The sequence below is a fragment of the Rhinolophus hipposideros genome, assembly GCF_964194185.1.
Source record: "Rhinolophus hipposideros genome assembly, chromosome: 14".
In the NCBI taxonomy this organism is placed as follows: domain Eukaryota; kingdom Metazoa; phylum Chordata; class Mammalia; order Chiroptera; family Rhinolophidae; genus Rhinolophus; species Rhinolophus hipposideros.
The window spans coordinates 50,541,166-50,556,862 of record NC_138060.1 but is presented as its reverse complement, the minus strand read 5'-3'; the positions used below and the strand labels follow the sequence as shown (position 1 = coordinate 50,556,862).

Genomic DNA, 15,697 nt, shown 5'->3' with positions numbered 1-15,697 from the left:
TATTAAGGTAAAATTTCCATAATACAAAACTAACCATTCTTTTCTATTTTTTATAAATTTTATTGGGGAATATTGGGGAAGAGTGTGTTTTTCCAGGGTCCATCAGCTCCAAGTCAAGTTGTTGTCGTTCAATCTAGTTGTAGAGGGTACAGCTCAGCTCCACGTCTAGTTGCCATGGGAATTGAACAGGTAACCTTGTTGTTAAGAGCTCGCGCTCTAACCAACTGAGCCATCTGGCCACCCAAAGCTATTCATTTTTAAGTGTACAATTCTGTGGCATTAGTACATTCGCAATGTTCTGTAGCCATCACCTCTATCTAGTTCCAAAACATTTACATCACCCCAAAAGCAAACCTATTTCTATTGTTTTTAAACAAATTACACCTAGTCTGTGTTCCCCAGAAGTTAGGCATGTTGCAACAAGAAAGGAATAGGTCTAATGTCTGAAAAATGTATACTTAAATGCACCTTTTTATAGAAATCCTGCTAGTTTGCTTTTCAATGCTTCTGTCACTGAATGGGAAGGAATTTTCTTTTCAGTGTTCTAAGAGGATTGTGTTTGGGTATCACTAGAGGTTCTAAATTCCCATCTGAGGAAATAACTCCCCAACTTTGGAACAAGGGAAGCCCTCAGTGACTTGAGGTGGTGGACGACCCCATCCCCAGGTGGAGGGCTGGAAGCTCCGTGGGCTGCATCTCACCCTTGCTTAGCATTGTGTGTGACGTGGAATGAAGGGGCAGTAACACCAAACCCCCCTTTGGCTAGTCTTTGTCTTTTTGTGTCCTGAGACAAAGACTGTCTCACTGTGATTAAGTCAATAAAATTACAAAGTCTACCAAAAAAGGGGAGGTAGCCACTCACTGGGCTCATCCCAAACCACCCTTCATCTATGAGCTTGGAACATAGAGGCTTTGCATTAATCGTCTTATTTCTTTTTTTTCAATCATTCTGAAATATATTCTGCTTTACAGCTGAGAGGAAAGTGAGATTAAGAGAAGAAAGTGACATGCTCAGGTTCACAAGGGAACGCAGAGCTCGGATTTGGCAGACTAGCATACCACGCAGAGGTTTTCCTCGGAAACTGCCTAGGAACCTGGTCCAACTCTCATTTCCTATCCACTCGAATCTCCTACTACACTAGAACCCCATAGCGACTCCATTCCCTACTTCAAGTAGAGCTCTAAAGGGCAAACCCTCTGATTCCTCCCCTTGGGCTCATCCTTATGATCTCCCTCAGGAGATGCTGTGGTGAAGATGATTAAGCAAAGCCCTGGGGACATCAACAGCTTGCTTTCCCATCTGCATCAGATCAGGAAAAAAGGCTCTGTGGGACTATATTCCAGTTTATTCTCTTTTATTTTTTTCTATTAAGGCAACATCAACGTACCCTTGTAAAATCACTTTCCTGGAACTAAATTGTCTGGAAATGCATTCTTTATAAATGTAGAGCGTGCAATCATGTGTAAACTTACAGAAGCAGTTTAAATTGGTTAACTCCGTTAATGGTTGGCAAGATAGGTTTTTGTTTTCGGAGGGGAGACAAGTATCCCTATATTATAAGTATGCCCAGACTTTGTTAAAGTCTTTACTTAATTGTGATTAATTAAGGCTGTGAGTAAGAACAGAGATTGCTTTTAATGGTGTAAAATGACTAATTACATAGTTAAAATGACTTGTAAGAAATGACTGAACTTTTTAGTCATCCAAAAGTAAAACACCAGGGCTAGTTTTTAAAAGAGAGGATGACATTTTTCACAATTTCATAATTTTTGGACAGTCGTTTTTATGCTTCGTCAGCAATAACTTTTAATTGATTATTCCTGCCTCACTTGATGGCAGGCACTTCAAAAGATAAAGGAAGCATTGTCTTGCTTTAATAGTCCTCATTTTTAGTTTTGAAGGTATGGTTTGTAAATAAGTAAAAGACCACAAATAAATGTATCTGACACTATGTATTATTTTTACAATTTGAATATTCATCTGTTATAATTAAAACAAAACATGTCCACAAGCACATGAAACTGTTAGAATTCCCACAAGTATGTTTGGATTTTTTAATGTCTTGTATTTCATGTTTGAAACTCAGACCATGCTAATGCCTTCATATCCTTATACTTGGAATCAGCATAAAAAGTTTGGCTTCCATTAACAAATAATCCTTTACAATAAAAGAATCAAGATTTAAGGTCATTACTTCACTATTCGTTTCCACATACACCTGGCTTCATGGACTATACCTGGCTTCAGACATATTATTAGAAAAAAACACTAAGACAGCATGTCAAAGTTTTCTATATTATCCCACAAAAGCTAGAAATTAATTAAAGAGCCCATACTTCACTGCAGGAAGTAGCAATTTACTCCACCCATCAATTCACTCTGATTTCCTCAGGAGAACTCCATCAGTTCATGTTAAAAGGGAATGGCTTGCCCCTTCAAATATTACCTATCACTGCTTTGAAACACTGCTCAGAATTTTCCTCGGGTTTACATATCCCGGCAGGCCAGCCTGGTGTGGGGAAGGACGCCGCAGTGTGGGGGGGAGGACGCCGCTGCAGTGGGGGTAACTCGTGCCACACTGAACTGGTATGTGGCAAGAGGAAAAGCTGACTTCAGGGTAAGAAGCCCCACTTTCTGCAGTGGATGTAAATGTTCCTGACACCTGCTCAGGGAACTCTTACTCTAACACAACTTTACCTAAGCTCTTAATTTGGGAAACTTACTAACTCTGATTCTCGCATTTTTACAGAGCGTCATGGAGATCGTGATCCACTGTGGATTGCGTGTAAGATGAGCTGGGGGTGTCGGGGGAGTAAATTTGGAGGAGCCTACAGTATTGGCAGAGCACAAAAGAGCCCCTGCAGGTTTTGAAGAGCTGTATGATGTACTTGCGAAACTTTTCCCCCAGGAAGAAGTAGATGACTGGATTAAGGCAGCAGTGAACAAAAGCCAGGGTCTCTGTGGCCTGAATGGCATAGTCCAGGTGTCTTTCAAAGGTGCAGTCCTGCAGGACCTCTAACTCGACCAGGGTCTCCAGGAAGAGCACTACGTTGTATGGCGTCCAGAACCCCAGGAAAAGGACCACCACGGCGAAGATCATCTTCATCGCCTTGTTCTTCTTCTCGTTCTTACAGTGCTGCAAGGTCCTGATGATCATGGAGTAGCAAAAGAGCATGATCCCTAAGGGAATCACCAAGCCTAGGACGTTGATCTCCAGGGAGCTCAGGACCTTCCAGCTTGTGGAGTTGAATGAGTACTTGGTCTTGCAATAGGTATGGTTGCGCTCTGTATAACAAGTGCTGAATACAAGGCCTGGGAGGGAGGCCAGGACGGCCACAGACCACGTGGCCAAGCTGGTGATGACCCCATAAGTCACGGTCCTCGCTCTTAAGGAAAACACTGCGTGCACAATTGCCAGGTATCTATCGATGCTCATGAGCATAATGAAGAATATACCACTGTAAAAGCCCACCAGGTACATCCAGGAAACAATCTTGCAGAGACCTAGTCCAAAAACCCACTGGTCTGCAGCATAGTAGCCCCAGAAGGGGAGGGAGAGCACAAAGAGCAGGTCGGAGATGGCAAGGTTGAGCAGGTACACGTCAGTCATGGACCTGAGCCGCTTGTACTTGAAGAGGACCAGAACCACCACGGAATTGCCGAGCAGACCCAACAGAAAGACCAAGGAGTAGAGGGGGGGCAGGAAGAGCCCCCCAAATGCCCTGATGCCGTCTTTGGTGCAAGGCTGGGGGATGTTTTCATTGAAATAATAATTGCTATAGATGCTTTCATCCAGCGTGGTGTCTGCTATATCCGTGGGGTTCATTTTCAAACCTCCAGGCTCCTCAAGGCAGCTCTAGGGCCAACCAGAGAAACTAATGAAAGGAAGAGCAAACAAGATTTCTGTCAGGACGAAAACAAATCAAAAGAGTGCTGAATGCGGAGAACAACTGCTTACTGTTTTGCCCTAGGTCATTCTACATCCTTCCCAACCTTCCCAAGTTAGAGGTTCAATTCCTGGCAGGGCAGGGCAGCCAGATGAAATGATCCTGCCCTTTGGAGTCAGAGAGATTCCAAATGCCAGCTCTGCCACTCTTCTTACCCCTCCGCTGGGAGCTTCAGTCCTCTCATTTGTTAAGTGGGGATAGTAAAACCGCCTTTTCCAGGAGATGTTTCTCAAGGACATATTTCTAAAACATAGTCTGGGGTTACTGAAATCATTTGCAGGAATGACACCACCAGTTGATATCCCAAACAGCACTGCACCAAGTGCCTTTCTGACATACAAGCAAGGGGAAAAAAAGATTTAAAAAAAATCTAGGGGCAGCTGGTTAGCTCAGTTGGTTAGAGCACAATGCTTGTAACACCAGGGTTGCCGGTTCGATCCCCTCATGAGCCAGTGTGAGCGGCACCCTTCACAACTAGGTTGAAACAACTCCTTGACTTGGAGCTGATGGGTCCTGGAAAAATACACTAAAAAAATAAGTAAAAGTTTAAACTAATAATAATAATAATAATATGGCAAACGGCCTTAATATGTAAAAAAAAAAAAAAATCTGTGCACGTTTCCCCTTCAGATTAACTCCAAAAATTCAATACTTGCTTAGGTAATCATTAAACTGAAAGGAAAGTAGGTTGGTCTTGCCTTTATGTAAAAATTCTAATTTCTCCTGCATGCTTTGTACTTTATAGATTTCAAAGCATGTTCACCAGGACTGTCATTTACTCACACTCCCATGCTCCTGTCCCCACTACCCCCAATAAAAATCAGGTACTCTGAACTAAGCAAGAATACTGAGCCGTGGTGTAGGTGACTCATGAAAGATCTAGAGAGGTTAAATGCCTCCTGAAGGCCACACCGCTATGTACAGAACTTGCTCTTCAGGCCCCAGTCCCAGCGATACGCTGGTAAACCAGCTATGGGGGGTTGGGAGAGCCGGGAGGGCTCTGATGTATGGTGTTGGCTGGTTTCCGTGGTGTACATACTCCCACCATAACCAAGGTCAAGCTGCCAACTGCCTCACAAAACTCCTGAATATTTAACAATCAGCTGTTGAGAGTTGATGCAAATAGGCTCCAGCACACCAGTGCCGGGTGCCAGTTTCTCTCTAGGACATCCTCTTAGGTGGCAACATGCCTGCTCTTCCAGGCCTGGGTGGCTAGCCTCTCCTGGGCCAATCTGACGCTCACGCAGCAAATCTGTTTCAAGGCCCTTCGGAAGGTTGCAGTTCTCAGCTGGGTAAATTGAGAGACATTTTTGGTCTTTTCATCAAAACCACATATGAAAATCAATCCTATGCACTGAATCCTATCAGAGTGCGTATTATTAGCATGATAGATGTAGAAAAGGCACATCAGAACCAAAAATAAAATCTCTACCTCTCCAACCATCACTTGCTATCTAAATTGGCACAAGGTTAAAACTTTAACTTACTGTTACACACCTGCGTACAACCACTCTCATTTCCTATCTCAATTGGCAGATAAAGAGGTTAAAACCTTAAAGTTCACATGTTCACATGTGAATCACAGCAATTCAGGGATGAGTGCCTTCTCACCAAGGCTGCCTCCTCTTTCTTCCTTCTTAATGGCGCTATGAGATTCCTTTTAAGACCCTTTCACATTGTTCAGTAATTCACATCTACTCCCTTCCTCCCACCCTCACCAGTATACATCCAAACACCTAAACTATGTGTTTCTCAAGAGATAGATGTTGATTTACTCCTGTAAACTGATGCTGAAAACCTGGTGCATTTCAGAGTCTCCCAAAAAATGTGTTAAATGAATAGCAATTCTAGTTCAATGAGTAACAATCCCACTCTTTCTGCACCATTTTGCCAGGGAGAATTAAAGAAATAGAAAAGGCTGAGGAGCTAGGAAATTATCAGGAGAACACAGCTGGTAAAACAAAAGTAAACACAGCTGGTAAAACTTTCGCATTATTCTGTAGTCCTTATTTGGGTGGTATTTCTTCACCTCGGAATCTTAATAGAAACAAGAAACAGAAAAGTTTGTATGTTTAATGAAAACTGTCTGTGTGTTCTGAGCATGTGAACTTAGGCCTGATGTGTGTAGGGAGAGAGTCCCGCATCAATGAATGCCCATCAGATGAGGGCTCAGCTAGATAGATCATGTGTGACCTCCAAGATAGGAGCCAAATGTGACTACTCCAGTGACCATGATGCCTGAGTATTGGGACTGGGTGAGTGGCTAGCCAGCTTTCAGTGCTTCCAAAGTCCACACACCTGTGTAGAAATCCGTGCATGGTCTGAAGCCCCGGGAATGGCCCCATCCCCACTTACCTTGCTTTTCTGAAAGTGGCTCTGAGGAAGGTCTGTGAGTAGTGTCAGCCTTGTTCAACAAGCAGCACTAAGAAAGACAGGTGCCTTTGAAGGGCATGTGGCTTCCTGTGAGCACCAACTCTTATCTCTCGCGCGCTACACTGAGTACTGAGTTCAAATGTTTTTGGTGTGTTTTTTTTTTTTTGGGGGGGGGTTGATAGAAGAATCAAAATGACTCTTAGGTACTCTTAGTCACTCATTTCCCAAAACTGAAAGCTGAGGAATGTTTGTTCTCTGCTAGATTAAGGAAGAAAATGAAGTAAAATTTTAAAAGAGAAACTTTAAAAAACTAATTTATTTGTTGGATTTTTAACTTTAAAACTTTCCTTTTAGCTGGCTGTATGAAGTAGAAACAATCTTTAGAGGCTGGATGAGGGGGCTGTTCATGATTTCCCCATCATGGAGGTGCAGAGGCAAGCAGTCAAGATGTGTGCTGTTCTCTAAACAAGCGGGAAGTCAGAGTGAGAGGCCAGACATACTCAAGAAAAAGGATATTCAGGAGTAGAGAAGAGAACATTTTAGTCAAATGTGTGTGTCTTGGGAATGACTTGGAAGGCTTTAACTCAACCACATTCAATAACTGACAAATCCTCAATCTTGTATAAACATACATGACAACATAGCTTCAAGCCCCTTTTGCAAAAGAAAGACCCTTCCCCCAAATCCCTTCTACTTAGAAATTGTGGTGCCTCCACTGACGATGATCTTAGCTGAGTCCCTTGGGGTTTGCTTAGCAGTTACAGCCATCAGTCCTAAGTCTTTTGTATATCATATCCTCAGCTACTGCCAGCTTCCAAATGCTTTCCCTCTCCATGTCCAGAGTTGCTTAGTTCTGCAGTTCAGCTTGAAAAAGCCACACATGTCATTTTTCTTGAAGAAGTTGCATGAATAGAAACTAAAAAATTGAACTAGAGCAGTGTTTATCAAACCTTTTTTATTATGACCCCTCCTAAGATGCCTTTTCAGATTTTTTCCTAATCACCTCCCATTGAACTTGTAATACCACAGATAAACTGTATATCTATTTATATAGTATATGTAGATCAATGCTTTAAACATAAAAAGAGTAAGGAACAAATTTGTGTTCTTTATCACCTCTATTAAGAATGCATGAAAGTCTGGTCAAGATGGCAGAGTAGTGGAATAGTCAAAGCAATCCTAAGAAAAAAGAACAAAGCTGGAGGTACCCCACTCCCTGACATCAATTTATACTACAAAGTGTCAATAGTCAAAACAGCTATTGTATTGGCAGAAAAACAGACATATAGACCAATGGGATAGAACTGAGAAGCCAGAAATAAACCCACATATATGTGGGCAGATAATTTTTGACAAAGGAGCCAAAACCAAACAATGGAGCAAAGAAAGCCTCTTCAATAAATAGTGCTGGGAAAATTAGACAGCCACGTGCAAAAGAATGAAACAAGAGGCAGCCAGATGGCTCAGTTGGTTAGAGCTTGAGCTCTTAACAGGGTTGCTGGTTCAATGCCCAGTGAGCTGCACATGGGCCAGTGAGCTGCACCCTCCACAACTAGATTGAAGACAAAGAGCCACCGCTGAGCTTCCAGAGAAGTGGCCAGATGGCTCAGTTGGTTAGAGCGTGAGCTCTTAACAGCAAGGTTGTCGGTACAATCCCCGCACGGGATTGTGGGCTGTATCCCCTGCAACCAAGATTGAAAATGGCGACTGGACTTGGAGCTGAGCTGCGCCCTCCACAACTAGACTGAAGGACAACAACTTGACTTGGAGCTGATAGGTCCAGGAAAAACACACTGCTACCCAATAAAAAATTTAGAGAAAAAAAAAAGGAATGAAACAACTGCTATTTGTCACCATATACTAAAATTAACTCAAATGGATCAAAGACCTAAACATAAAACCTGAAACAATAAATTACATAGAAGAAAACATAGGTATTAAACTTATGGACCTTAGGTTCAGAGAAGATTTTATGAATTTAATCTTAAAGGCAAAAGAAGTAAACGCAAAAATAAATGAATGGGACTGTACCAAACTAAAAAGCTTCTGCACAGCAAATAAAAACCATCAACAAATCAAAGTGGCAACTAACTGAATGAAAGAAGATCTATGCAAATAACACCTCAGATAAGGGGCTAATATCCAAAATATATAAAGAACTCATAGAACTTACCTACAAAAAACAAACAATCCAATTTAAAAAATTGGGCAGAGAACCTGAACAGACACTTCTCCCAAGAAGACAAACAAATGGCCAAAGATATGTGAAAACAATGCTCAACTTCCCTAGCTATTACGGAAATGCAAATCAAAACCACAATTAGATACCACCTCACACCTGTTAGAATGACTATTATCAACAAGACAAATAATAACAACTGTTGGAGAGGCTGTGGAAAAAAAGGAACCATCATACACTGCTGGTGGGAATGTAAATTGATACAGCCACTATGGAAAGCAGCATAAAGATTCCTCAAAAAATTAAGAATAGAATTACCACACAACCAAGCAATTCCTCTTCTGGGTATCTACCCAAAAAAATCTGAAAACACTTATCCATAAAGATACTTGTATCTTTATGTATCCCTATGTATGTTGTAGTGTTGTTAATGGTGGCCAAGACATGGAAACAACATATAATTAGAAACAATAAATGACTGGATAAAGAAGCTGTGGTACATATATACAATGGAATATTACTCAGCCATAAGAAAAGAGGAAATACTGCCATTTGCAACAACATGGATGGATCTTGGGATTATTATGCTAAGAGAAATAAGTTAGACAGAAAAAGTCCAGAACCATATGACTTCACTCATATGTGGGATATAAAACTGAAAGCAACAAATGAATAAGACAAACAAACAAACAAAAACTCATAGACACAGACAACAGTTTAGTGGTTATCAAAGGGTAAGTAGAAGAGGATAAAGATCAAATATATGGTGATGGGAGGAGATCTGACTCTGAGTGGTGAACACACAATGTGATATATAGATGATGTGTTATAGAATTGTACACTTGAAACCTACATAATTTTATTAACCAACGTCACACCAGTAAATTTAATAAAAATTTAAAAATTAAATTAAATCTTAAAAGGTGGCAGAGTAGGTAAATGCTGTGCTCACTTCCTCTCACCACCATATCAAAATTACAATTAAACTACAGAATAACCATAATTGAGAATTGCCTGACGTCTAGTTGAACAGAAGTCCTATAACTAAGGATCCAGAAGAAGATACATGGAGACTAGTAGGAGGGGTGGAGACGCAGAACGGGGTGGTCCCCACACCCACATGTGGAGGTTAAAAATTGGGAGGAACATCTCAGCTGCACAGGATGCCCTGAGAAGTGAAGGTTCCCAGCCCCACACCAGGCTACAAGCCCAGGGTTCCAGTGCTGGGAAGTGAAGTCTCCACAACGTCTGGTTGTGAAAACCAGTGGCAATTGTGGCTGAGTGAGATGGAGGGTTGCTGGAGTCCCACGTGTTCCTCTTAAAGGGTTCATGCACAGAGTTACACACTGATGGACTCACTCTCTCTGAGCTTCAGTGCTGGGGCAGCAGCTCAAAAGATGCCAGGGACATACGGGAAGAACTGAATTGTCTGCCTTCAGGGCAAGGGCTGGAGGCGTAGCTTCCTCCCAGACAGAAGTGCTAGCAGAAGGCATTGTTCCTTTGTTGAGCTCTCCCCCACCCAGTGTGCAGACACATGCACGTGCCATATCTGAGTCTCCATCAACCTGGCTAACAACTTTAGTTTCAACCTAGTGATTCCCTTAGACTGCAACTCACCCAACTTGTGGGCTCACCCAAGCTACTTCCAGTGGCTTCTCAAAAATAAAAAAGCCTGCAGTCTCATGCTGCAGACTTTCCTGAAATCTCTCACAAACCACACACAAGCAGCATCTGGCCTCAGCGTGCCCTGTACCTCTTGCTAAGCAGCCCCGAGCCTGGCACTAGTGACAGCTGACACTGGTTCACAGCTAAGCCTCTCCCAGGCACCTACAAGCCCAGCACAAATGGCAACCATCTGCTGGAAAAGGCACAGGCAGCAGCTGACCTGGGCCTGCAACAGAGCCCCACCCAAGAGGCCCCAAAACTAACACACTCAGTGACCAGCTCCAGGCCACATCAGAGAACCACACAACCACCTCCACAAAAGACACACCCAAATTGCAGACTGGGCAGGCACCAGAGCCCTGCTAAAGTGAATCCTGCTCTGTAGGGTCAGCCCCTGTACAACTGCTTCTCTACTGTAGTCATAGCCTGCACTCACAACAAATCAGCCCGCAGGGTCTTTCCCTCCCAGTAACGTACAAACAGAAACCAGGGCTCAGCTACAACAAGGAGGGCACACACAACCTGCACAAGGGACACACTTGGAGCACCTGGCTCAGGTGACCAGGGAGACTGCACACTGGGTCCCACAGGACACCTACTATATAAGTTCACTCTACTAAGACCGGGAGACACAGCAGCTTTACGTAATACATAGAAACAAACACAGGGAGGCAGCCAAAATGGGGAGATAAAGAAACACGTCCCAAATGAAAGAACAGAACAATGTTCCAGAAAAAGAACTAACAAAATGGAGACAAGCACTCTACCGGCTGCAGAGTTCAAAACACCTGTTATAAGGATGCTCAATGATCTCAGTGAGAATTTCAAAGAAGAGATAGGAAACGTGAAAATGGAGATAGAAAACATAATAAAGAACCAGTCGGAAATAAAGACTACAATAAGTGAAATAAAGATACATTAGAGGGTATCAAATAGATTAAATGAGGCAGACGATTGAATCAGCAGTTTGGAAGATAAGGCAGCAGAATACACCCAATCAGAACAGCAAACAGCAAAAAAAAAAAATCCAAAAGAATGAGGATAGTTTAAGGGGCCTTTGGGACAATATCAAGCACACCAGCATTCACATCATAGGGATACCAAAAGGAAAAGAGAGAGAGAGTAAGGAATTGAAAATATATTTGAAGAAATAATGACGGAAAACTTCCCTTGAAGGAAATCGACATGCAAGTCCAGGAAGCTCAGAGTCTCAAACAAGATGAACCCAAACAGATGCTGCCTACAAGAGACTCACTTCAGATCTAAAGGCACACAGACTATACATAAAGACATAGGAAAATGATATTTCATGAAAATGGAAATGAAAACTAAAAAGCTATGGCAGCAATACCTATACCAGACAAAATAGACTTTAAAACAAAGGCTATCACAAGAGACAAAGAAGGACCCAGTAATCTCACTTCTAGGTATTTATTTGAAGAAACCCAATACACTACTTCAAAGGGACGTGCATCCAGATGTTCATTGCAGCGTTATTTACAATAGCCAAGATATGAAGGCAGCCTGGGTGTCCATCAAAGAATGAATAGATAAAGATGAGGCAGTACATATATACAATGAAATATTACCCAGCCATTAAAAAAAATAATTGAAATCTTGCCATCTTTAACAACATGGATGGACCTAGAGAGTAGAGCTGAGTGGAATACGTCAGACAGAGAAGGACAAATGCCATATGATTTCACTTACATGTAAAATCTAAAGAATGAAATAAAGGAACAAACTAACTCAAATATACAGAGAACATTTTGATGGCTGCCAAATGAGAGGGAGTTGAGAAAATGGGTGAAAAGGGGAAGGGATTAAGAAGTACAAGTTGGTTGTTACAAAGTAGTTATGGGGATGTAGGGTATAGCATAAGGAATATAGTCAATAATATTGTAATAACTATGTATGGTGTCAGATGGGTACTAGATTTATCAGGGTGATCACTTCGTAAGTTATATAAATGTCTAAGCACAACATTGCACACCGGAATCTAATACAGCATTACGTATCACTGTAATTGAAAAATAAAAAAAAATATTTAAAAAGAAAAGAATGCATGAGTTAGAGTAGTGATTCTCAACTGGATTCTTTAACCTCCAACGAACATACAGCAATATCTGGAAGCATCTTCATTTGGTATGGGGGGAGGTGCCACTGGCTTCTAATGGGAAAAAGCTACCAATGCTACTAAAATTCTACAATGCACAGGAGATCCCTCCACAATAGAATTGTCCATCCTGGAATGTCAGTAGTGCTGAGGCTGAGAAACCCGGAGCTAGAGCTCTGTTCCTCAGAGTGTGACCTATGGAATCAGATTCATAGATATCATGCAAGCAAAAAAATAGGGGCAGCCGGATGGCTCAGTTGGTTAGAGCCCGAGCTCTTAACAAGGTTACCGGCTCAACTCCCGCAGGCGATGGTGGGCTGCCCCCCCAACAACTAGATTGTAAACGGCAACTGGACCTGGAGCTGAGCTGCGCCTTCCACAACTAAGATTGAAGGAGAACAACTTGCCTTGAAGCTCATGGGTCCTGGGAAAAACATGCTGTTCCCATTCCCCAGTAAAATGTTAAAAAAAAAAAAAAAAGAAAGAAAATAGAGGTACGTGGTCAAATAAGCTGGCCTTCGGTCCAGGTTGAACAGTTACTTACTTTAATGCTTCTTACAGGGTTTTCAATGCTAATATCTCTGGAAGGCAGGCCAGGAATAAAAATGTCCCAAATGTAGTTAGCCAATGAATCTATGCCCAATATGTAGAATAATTTATAAAATTAACATATTTTTAGACATGTGGAGCCTGAAGAAGATTCTAGCATGAAATTATAGCCCTTGAGGGACAAGCTAGAGAGCTGAGGGTTACCATGGAAAGGTATGAAAGCACATGGCCTGGGAAGGCCCTGGCCACGCCCATCGGAGCAGATTGCCTAAGTCTCCATGGACCCTGGCCTGAGGGGAGAAGTATTAAGGTCTAGAATATATGGTATCCTGAGGTCCAAATCACCATCAGTGATCGTTGGTCAGTGTGGGTCTGGAGATGGTACTTTGAAAGCCGGTTAGTGCTCCCTTGACTGGATCTTGCCACATGATGGGCACTGCGGTTCATGAATGGGGGAAAGCATGGGCTCCAGTGTCACATTTGTTGTGAATACTTGCTTTGAGGTCGGCTCAGTCTGGGTTCGGATCTCAGTGCCACCACTTACTAGCTACATGAACTCCATCTTCTTATCTGTAAAAGGGGTGATAACGCATGACGCCTGTGGGAAGATGAATGAGCTAATGTTTGGAAAGCATTTAGCATAGTACCTGGTACAGGAAGGTTCTCCACAACGACACCAGCAGTGAGAATTCATAGGATAAATAAAATGCATAGGAGTAGCGTCCTCTCTTGAAATAGCTGAGCCTGGCACATTGCCCTTAGCCATAAGTAGGAATCCAGGAAATATGTGGATTTAGACTCGGTGGGCCACATTCGACCTCTGAGTCTGCGTTCAGGTTAAAAGCAGGTTTCAGGTTTGCAAAGTAATAACGTTACTGTCCTGGCGAATCACTAAATAGGGTTTCCATCCAGTAAGGGTTTTAAAATTAAACAATACTTCCACCCCCCACACACCCAAAAAGGATCAAATTTTAGTAATGCCTATTTCATAGATGGGAAAATTAGAATCCATGGAGGGAGGGAGTGTACTCAAGGCAACACAGTCAGAGACACAGTCAGGGTTCACACTTACACTCCTGACATTTTCATGGGCACCATCTTCCTGAGTTTCTGAAACCTGACTAACGAGGCACAAGCCAACCAAAAAGTACCCAGGGCAAACCCTCCCCCAAACCAAGGTGGTACACCACACAGCACAGGCATCCAAGAAGGAAAACAGCAACATGAGACTACAGCGACCCCTGGTGTACCAAGCCTTATTTCAACCCCCAAAACGCCAGGCCACAGGTACCAAACCAACCCACAGGGACCAGCATATCTGACATTGGAAACCACAGATTCCCAAAGCCTTCCAGAGGTGCTCAGGGACTCAGCTGTAGAGTAGTGGCGATAGGGCATCAAAGATTTGGTGTCACACCTGTGACTTACAGTTTAAAGTGAGAGAAGGCTGCCAGGCAAGGTCACACAGGGGTTGTACCCAGGGACAGGGTAGCAACAGCAAGCTGGTGCTGTAGGGAACAGCCTATGTATGGCAAGCAGGACAGTGTTTCTGTTGTCATGGGTTCTTTGTTGATGGGTTAACTTGAATAATTTTGTGAGCTAGTGGCAGAGGGACTGTCTCTAGTTGTACGAACTTGGCCCCAAGGTGATCAGGGCTGGTGCAGAGTGGCCTCAGAAAATGAGAACCTGTTAAGAGAAGTGATTGGGACATGGAACTAGCTGCCCAAAAAGAGGAACTGACCAACTTGTAGCCAGGGCTTCAAAACCTCAACAGGACAGCATTTAAACAAACTATATTACAGGGGAGGTCTAAATAAAGAGATAGCATTTTGGCAGGGAAATAGAAGATCACAAACAATTAAAATACAAATTGATTTTTTAAAAGATAACTAAAAATCCCTGCATTTTTATAAATTAGAAAACATATGTCAAAGAAAATATCATAATGGAAAATAGAAAACATTTATAACTGAATGATAATAAAATATCACTCATCCAAAATTGTGCTGGGCAGCTGAAGTGATCTTGATAGGATCATTTAGAACTTAAATGTTCATGCCAGAAGAGAAGAAAGGCTAAACATTAATGAGCACTGTTCAACTAGAAAAAGAAGCAGTAGAAAAAAAAAGTAGTAGAATAAACTCAAAAAGAGTATAAAGAAAAAATAAATATAAGAGCAGAAATTAGTTAAACAGCAATTGAAAGTAAAATAGACCCATTAAAGTATTTGAAAACACTAACAAAATAAATAAACCTCTAGGAAAATAGGTAAAGAAAACATAATCATGGGAATGTAAAAGGAGACATAAATATAGACCAGAGGTTTAAAAGATAATGAGAAATAACAGTCATGATTTTTATCACAATGAATTTGAAAATGTAGATGAAACGGATAAATTCCTAGAAAATATATCTTGCCAAAATTGGCTCAAAAATAAATATAAAACCTGACTTATAATCTTTTAAAAAATTGAATCCTTAAATGCTGAAAGTTAAATGCTTTGTACAAAAACAAAGTAAAAACAAACAAACAAACAAACAAAAAACACTCAGGGCAGATGGTTTTTTGTTTGTTTGTTTGTTTTTTTAAAGATTTTATTGGGGAAGAGGAACAGGACCTTGTTGGGGAACAAAAAAAAAGACTTCTAGGACTTTTTCTTTCTTTTCAAGTCAAGTTATTGTCCTTTCAATCTTAGCTGTGGAGGGCGCAGCTCAGCTCCAGGTCCAGTTGCCGTTATTAGTTGCAGGGGGCACTGCCCACCATCCCTTGTGGGACTCGAGGATTGAACTGGCAACCTTGTGGTTGAGAGCCCACTGGACCATGTGGGAATCGAACTGGCAGCCTTCGGAGTCAGGAGCATGGAGCT

General features: G+C 42.0%; 1 protein-coding gene across 1 annotated transcript; it reads right to left on the bottom strand.

The window, feature by feature from the left end:
• Positions 1-1,943: 1,943 nt before the first annotated feature.
• On the bottom strand, positions 1,944-6,433 carry CCR4 (C-C motif chemokine receptor 4). Its single transcript, XM_081072437.1, has 2 exons — positions 6,304-6,433; positions 1,944-3,876 (listed from the first exon to the last, which is right to left on the bottom strand). Exon 2 carries the CDS (start codon positions 3,825-3,827, stop codon positions 2,745-2,747), a length of 1,083 nt encoding a protein of 360 aa, XP_080928563.1. The 5' UTR covers positions 3,828-3,876; positions 6,304-6,433; the 3' UTR covers positions 1,944-2,744.
• Between the last annotated feature and the right edge of the window lie 9,264 nt (positions 6,434-15,697).